This window comes from Bison bison, unplaced genomic scaffold, assembly GCF_000754665.1.
Source record: "Bison bison bison isolate TAMUID 2011002044 unplaced genomic scaffold, Bison_UMD1.0 scf7180017864516, whole genome shotgun sequence".
NCBI classification, from domain to species: domain Eukaryota; kingdom Metazoa; phylum Chordata; class Mammalia; order Artiodactyla; family Bovidae; genus Bison; species Bison bison.
The window spans coordinates 10,634,618-10,642,115 of record NW_011495069.1 but is presented as its reverse complement, the minus strand read 5'-3'; the positions used below and the strand labels follow the sequence as shown (position 1 = coordinate 10,642,115).

The following is a 7,498-nucleotide window of genomic DNA, read 5'->3' as shown; positions in this document are numbered from 1 at the left end:
GATATCCATGGGAGCGGGTCCCCCAATCCCAAGGTGGTGGTGAGATCTGCAGCATCTCTTTCAGTGTGGAGGGAAGCCTGGAAGAACCTCCACAGGCCCCACTTAACTCCCAGGTAGAAGACCACCAGGATGCTGGTGGGTGGGGTGACCCTCATGGACCCACAGTTAGCCCAATCCATGGAACAGGCCCAGGTTCCAAGCACTGTTGTTTACGGAGTGGGGCCAGACCTGTGCCCAGGGAACACTCCACCCTCACCCCAGAGAGAGGTCTAGACCCCCTACCTTCTGAATCCATGCAGACAGTATGGTGCTGGCCCCCAGAGAAGCCCACCCAGGACTTGGTGGAGTTCTTGAAGGATGTTAGGTTCTGAGGTACAAAACAGGATTCTGTGCCTTGGGTTCCTGGGGGGGAAAGGCCAGGATGGGGCTGTCAGGGGTGACACTGTCCAAGGAATTGCCTTCTTTATCCCTTCCCTCATCACATCCGCTCATCACAACTAGAGAAAGCCGCAGTGCAGCAACAAAGACCCAGCACAACCAAAAATACATAAATAAATACTCAAAACAACAACTGAGGCTCTGAGTGGTTAGGTGACCCCCACACGGAGGGGACACAATGAGTGAGTGGTGGAGGCGGGATTGCAACCCAAGTCACTCTGGGACCCACCAAGTTGATGGTAGTTGGAGAGGCCAAAGCCATATACATGGCCCTCGGAGGAGATGGCGAAGGTAAAGTAGGCACCGCAGAAGGCATCCTGGAACCTGACATGGCCCCGGCTTCCCCTGGATTTCAGCATCACACACTTGGGGACCAGGAGTCGTTCTGCAGGCAGAGAGAAGGTCAGGGTCAGTGGCACACACACGGCCTCTCCCCTCTGCCCCACTGTGTCTCCTTTACTGCTGAAGCCCTCACAGGGAGCCTAAGCAGGGACTCTTCTCTGTAGAATACAGAAGAGGAAACTGAGGCCAACAGAGGCCAGGTGCCTCACTCAGACCCCCACAGCCAGAGAGGTAACATTTATATGGGACTTACGCTGTCAGACAGCCTTCTATATGAACTCTGTGCACTTCACAACAACCCAGTGAGGCAGGTAGTTTAGAGATAGGGAACTGTGTCTGGGGGCCCACGGCCAGTAAGGGGTAGAGCCAAGATTCAACTCTGAGGTAGTCTGGGGATTCCTCAACTATCACTGCAGGTCCACCCGATGCAAGCCTGAACACAAGAGAATCCCTTCTGCCTTTGACCTTCAGCAGGGGATGGCTTGCCAACTTGCCCCACCAGAGGAACCTAAGCTACCTACTTTAAGGGAAATTAAAATGGAGGTAGTCGTGTTCGGGCTTCAGAAGTAGGGGAGCAGGCCTCTGACTGACATCTGACCTTGCCTGGACCCTGCTTGGACTATATGCCTACTTGTGAACACACCAATTGTTACCAGTAAGTCCAGTGGCGCTTAAAAAAAGGAGTGGGTCTTGGAATTTCTTAAGCCCCTGGAGGTCTGGCCAACGCCCTGAGGTCAGACGAAATCTTGTGACGCACAGGTGAAACCAACAACATCTTGTTTGTGTGTGATGAGTGGTTTCTTTTGTTAACGAATCCTTTGAACATAAACTGAAACTAAATCAGCAAAACACCTACCAAGGGGCTTCCCTGGTGGCTCAGTGGTAACGAATCTGCCTGCCAGTGCAGGAAGCTTGGGTTCAATCCCTGATCCCAGAAGATCCCACATGCCGTAAGCTCATGAGCCAAAACTACTGAGCCTGTGCTCGAGAGCCTGGGAGCCACAACTACTGAGCCCATGAGCTATGATTACTGAAGCCTGTGTGCCCTAGACTCTGTGCTCCGCAACAAGAGAAGCCACTGTAATGAGAAGTCTCCACACTGAAACTAGAGAGTCACTGCCACTTGCCACAACTAGAGAAAAGCCCATGCAGCAATTAAGACCTAGCACAGACAAAAATAAATGAAAAACAAACAAACACCTACCAAGGCCCTGACGGCCACCACGATTGGCAAATAATTCAGGTACGCGGCCCAGTTGGCCCTGCTCCCCGGAGCCCAAAGTATAGAGGTCGCCATCAACTGTCAGCATCACCAAGTGGTCATTTCCTGAGGGTGAGAGGAAAGCAGGAGATGCAGGGCTTGTCTGTAAGGCCCAACCCAGCAAAAGGTCTCCACCTCCTGCCCAGAGCGAGATGCCAGACTCACCCGAGGCCACCTTCACCACGGGCACACTCAGCTGCACCTGCACGGGCACCATGCTCTTTTTCATGGGTTCCAAGAGCCCGATCACACCGTTATTGTCCTGGAGGGGAGGGCGGGTCAGTTTTCAGCCAGCCCTGCCTGTCTCATACCAGCCAGATCCAGCTTTGCAGACACCCCCCAGAGGTGTGTGGTGAAGGGCACTGGTGCCAGGTGAGCATGGAGAGGTAGACAGGAGCCAGGCCACACAGTGAAATACTCATGAGTGAAATCAGTGGTCTGTGATTTGCATTAAAATATAACAAAGGAGTTGGGGAATGGAAGGGAGTGAAAATCAAACAAGTTTGGTCATAAGCTGATAATTGTTCAGGCAAGTAAATAAGAGTTCAAAATAGCATTCTGATTACTCTTACATGTTTGAAATTCTCCATTAAAATGTGTTAAAAGAGCTCCAATGAGGAAATATCAGATTCCTTTATTTCTGACATTTCAAAATAAATTGAATAACAAAGTACCAAAACAATTTTAATGCTGAATCTGCTGTTTAAACCACACTCTCCTGTCTTGAAAATTCTGAAATATGCCTCTGAGAAGTGTGGAAGGAGACTGGGAAGCGGAGGAGGAAGGTTAAAAGGGAGGAGATGTGTCAGCAGGCTTCTTGGCTCAGCCGAAGACCAAAGGTATCCCTGAGCCACTCCTTTTCCATGACACACAACATCATAACATCAGATTCACAGCAACAGTCAGTAGTGTGCACAGGCCTGATGAAGAACCAGAAACCTGGGTCCGGTCCAAGCCCTTCCCAGGGTCTCAATCTCTCCACAAGTACAACACGGGCATGGAGATGGGGCCCCACCAGCTGTACTTAATTCTGCTCACCAGCTCCACAGCCATCCTCCAGACCCAGTCTTACCCGAAAAGAGCCCCAGAGGAAGACACGGCCATCCTCGGTGAGGGCTGCTGTGTGACTGTCTCCTGCTGACACCTGTACCACCTTCTCTTGCAGGTCCACTTTCCCAGGGACCATCTCTGAGCCCTCCACTGACGTATCCCTTCCCAGAGCACCCTCGTCATTGCAGCCGAAGGAGTAGACCTGTGCAGAGGATGTCCCCGTTAGTGCGAGGTCTGGCCTCTCAGTATCTTCTTGTCTAGGCCACTCCCTGCTTATCTAGCCAGCTCCATCTCTACAGAGTAATGCATATGGTTCAGAGCTCCTTCCCCAAGGCCCCCAGCCCCAGGTCCTGTCCCGTCTGGTGCCACCCTGACCTACCTGGCCACTTTTGCTTAGGCACACAGTGTGCATGCCCCCAGCCTCAGCCTGCACGATGTCTTCTGGAATGGACACTAGGGCTGGCTTCTTCCTCTCCATCACATTCTCGCCCAACCCCAGCTGGCCCACGTCGCCCTGGCCCAGTGTCAGCACCACACCTGGTTCTGTGCCGTGGGACCTATGGGAGACTGAGGGGTAAAGAAGATAGCCCCTGAGTGTGCAGGATGACAAGAGAGAGGAGAGGGTGCTGCACAGGCTGTGGGATAACACAGACCTGGGTTCAAATCCGTGCCCTGCCACAGAACATTAGTTAGACCTCTCCAAGCCTAAGCGTCCTTATCTGTGAAACGAGGGTAAGAGAAGTACCTATCTCATCGAATGTTTGTGAAGATTAAAAACTGAGCACATTAGGGACTTCCCTGGTGGTCCAGTGGTTAAGACTTTGCCTTCCAATAGAGGTGTGCATAGGTTCAATCCTTGGAGGGGGAACTAAGATCCAACATGCCTCATACCCAAAAAACCAAAACACAAAACAAGCAATACTGAAACAAATTCAATGAAGACTTTAAAATATGACTCACATAAAAAGAATTTTAATTTTAAATTAAAACCCAAAAAACTCCACATATTCTTTAATCTGTATTTATTTATTTGGCTATGCTCAGTCCCAGTGCAACATGCAGCCTCCTTAGTTGTGGCCCGTGGGATCTAGTTCCCTGATCAGGAATGGAACGCTGGCTCCCTTCACTAGGAGCAGAGTCTTAGCCACTGGACTACCAGCAAAGTGCCCACCTAAGCGCATTATTAATGTGAGTGGAAGGAAATGGCAATAATATACTTGATACAGAGAAAAAAATTCAGGTGGGGAGGAGAAGTGGGGCACAAGATAGCTTTTCTGATTGGCTGTTCTTGGTCAGGAACCAACTAACAGAGAGGGCATAATAACATCTAACACTGCTTATTCTACGAATGTTAAATTGATTTGCAGCCCCCCACATTATGCTATAGGCCTTCCATTTCAGGCTCCCATTTTATAGAAAAAGAGAACAGAGCCTTGCTGCTGCTGCTGCTGCTGCTAAGTCACTTCAGTCGTGTCCAACTCTGTGCGACCCCATAACGGCAGCCCATCAGGCTCCACGGTCTCTGGGATTGTCCAGGTAAGAACACTGGAGTGGGTTGCCATTTCCTTCTCCAATGCATGAAAGTGAAAAGTGAAAGTGAAGTCGCTCAGTCGTGTCCGACTCTTCGCGACCCCATGGACTGGAGCCCACCAGGCTCCTCCGTCCATGGGATTTTCCAGGCAAGAGTACTGGAGTGGGGTGCCATTGCCTTCTCCGGAACAGAGCCTTAGACAGTGTCATAAGAGCTAATAACGAGTAAAGTTTGCGGTGAAACCAAATCAAGGAGGCCTACATGGTCAGAGCACAGTCTCTAGTCTCCATCCTCAGGCTGTGACTTAACCACTGGACATAGGCACACTGACCCCCTCTCCACTTCTTTTGGGGAGCAGACACGCAGCTGAAGAGGAAAGGGAGGAGTAAGAGACCGCAAGAGGTACGCGCCAATCAGAGTGCAGTGCTGGGCCATGTGCCAGGCCAACGAAGGGCGGGGCCGCCAGAGCCCCGCCCAGCCAATGGCGTCCAGCCCCTCCCCCCGGGGGTGTGGCCACGGCTGCCAGGACTGCTGCGGCTGCGCAGAGGGCGCTCTGGGCAGGCAGCCACCTGGTCGGGCCTTCTGGACAGGAGAGCACAGCCCGCAGGCACCTTGGCAGGAGCGGGCGCCTGGAACACGGCGGGAAGCAACGGCCCTCACTGCCTGGTTACGAGGGTCTGCAAAAGACAGACACTGTCTGAGTGTGGGTCCACACTCCCCCGACCCTCCCAGACTGGGGGTGGCTCTCCTCCCTGAATCCCTCCAGGGTCCGAGCAGAGAGGAGACCAAAGGCACTTCTCTCGAATGCTAACCAGGAAACGAGCTCATTTTCCTCATGGCAGCCCGGTGAGGTTGCCCGTTTTATGAATGAGGTTAGTGATTTGCCACAGCTATACAGCTAGAAAGTGGCAGAGCCAGGACGTGAACCCAGTCTGGAGGTCAATGGTCTTAACTAGGCATTACTGCCTAGGGCAAAGCCGTAGGGTCTAGTTTTTCACCTGTATCTGAGTGCTTTTAAGCAAGTCTCTGCCCCTTTATCATTCCCAGAGGGTGGGAATCAGTGAGCTACAGGAGACCCTCCAGCTGGGTGGAGTTCCTAGACTTCCTGGCCCCTTGGCTTCAAATCTCAGGGAGGAAGGAGCCCAGTACCAGATTCTGGGGATGCCAAGAGGCCACCCATACTGAGGGCCAACTTACCCTTCACCTTCTTGCTTTTGGGGAGGGCATCTTCTGGGGGAGACCTTCTCTTAGCTATACGCTTGGGTGGCATCTTCTTGTCCTGAAAAACCCAGGCAAAGACTCCATGTCAGAAATGGCTCTATTCAGGCAATATTTATCAAAAACCCTAAAAAAAATGAAAAGAAATGCCTAGCAATTCCACTTCTCGGAATTTACCTGAGAAGAACCAAATAATAAATAAACCCAAAGATTAAGTTCCACTAATATTCTCTACTGTATTCTTCGTAACATTAAGAAACAAAAACAACAAAAAATGGAGCAACCCATGTACTTAGGAGTAGGGGATTGGCTAAATAATACGTGGAATACTGATGATAAAACAGTACGAAGCCACTGAAAGTGATGTTTTCAGAGATTTATTTACTGAATCATTGCCAAGTAACATAAGCAGATTGAAAAACAGGCCATCATCCTACTTGTGGAAAAGAAAAAGCATACACATATAAAAATATATGGAAGGAAATACATTCAGTATTAATAATGGTAACCTCTGGAAAATGTGATTACGGACAAATTTTACTTCTTTATATCTTAATCTAAGATACAAACAGCATGTATTTTTAAATTTTATTATTAAAAAATTAAAACACTGAAGAACATTCAATGAACGTCACAACTCCTTGCAATCCCAACATAACCATAGTAACTCTGGTGATACATTACTGTTATAATCAGACCACACAAACACACACTCACAGCTATTTTCATTAAATAAAACCAACCCAGACCACTTTCTCAACCGCAGTCCAGTCGTTAGGAATCTGCCTGCCAATGCAGGGGACACAGGTTCAATCCCTGGTCCGGGAAGACTCCACATGCTGTGAGGCAACTAAGCCCATGCACCACAACTACTCTGCCTGCATGCCCTAGAGCCCACACTCACGAGAGAAGCCACTGCAATGGAAGCCCATGCAGCGCAACAGAGTAGGCCAGACTCACTGCAACTAGAGAACGCCTGTAAGCAGTAATGAAAACCCTGCACAGCCAAAATTTAAATACATTTAAAAAACAAAACCATCTGTGCTCTTTGATCCAAAATGCCACCACTCCTAGGAGGAACCTGGCTTTCCTTTAAACCCATCCAACAAGAGATAAACACTGTATATGAACTCATACTAGCATACAACCCCCGGTGTTACAAAGGCGGAAAGGAAATCACCTCTGGGCGACACGAAAGGTTGTGGCAGCTTGCACGATCCAGGGCAGCTGAGCCAGCTGAGCCGTCAGCGCTGACTGCCTCCTTGCTTCAGCTAAATGCTGTTGCCTTCTCAAGGCCACTGAGAACAGACACTCTGCCCTACTGTCTCAATTTCAACCCAGCCCAAATTGGGTCAAAAGCCCTTTTTCCTCCACATATGCAGTTTCTGAAATAAATCTTTATTGAGCCTGGTTTTTAAGGTTATGAAAGACAGCTAAGCCTTAAGGCTCCCAAACTCTGTGATCCCTCTGGAACAGACACCAGGGCCCAGGCAATTTGCAGCTATCCAGATGCAAAAGCGGTAGAGCAAGTAGTGGTTAAGAGGAGCCAGGCTATGTACTCAGCTACTTTCTGGCTGTCTGACCTTGGACAAAGTTACTTAGTCTCTTCACCATTCAGTTTTCTCCTCAGTAAAATGGAGATAGTAATTGCACCAAAT

The 7,498-nt window shown here is 49.8% G+C and overlaps 1 protein-coding gene across 4 annotated transcripts in view; it reads right to left on the bottom strand.

Annotated features, from left to right (window-relative positions):
• Positions 1–7,498, bottom strand: part of RCC1 (regulator of chromosome condensation 1) — a 21,040-nt gene that overhangs the window by 3,952 nt on the left and 9,590 nt on the right. For 2 of the 4 annotated variants that reach the window (XM_010830175.1, XM_010830174.1), the window contains 8 exons: positions 5,820–5,901; positions 5,234–5,299; positions 3,471–3,658; positions 3,114–3,293; positions 2,207–2,303; positions 1,985–2,107; positions 668–823; positions 283–402 (listed from right to left, as the gene is read on the bottom strand). In XM_010830175.1, coding sequence (XP_010828477.1) covers positions 283–402; positions 668–823; positions 1,985–2,107; positions 2,207–2,303; positions 3,114–3,293; positions 3,471–3,658; positions 5,234–5,299; positions 5,820–5,892 — 1,003 coding nt within the window. In that variant the 5' untranslated portion in view covers positions 5,893–5,901. The remainder of the gene's footprint in view (positions 1–282; positions 403–667; positions 824–1,984; positions 2,108–2,206; positions 2,304–3,113; positions 3,294–3,470; positions 3,659–5,233; positions 5,300–5,819; positions 5,902–7,498) is intronic. The other 2 variants (XM_010830178.1, XM_010830177.1) reach the window with 1 other exon arrangement.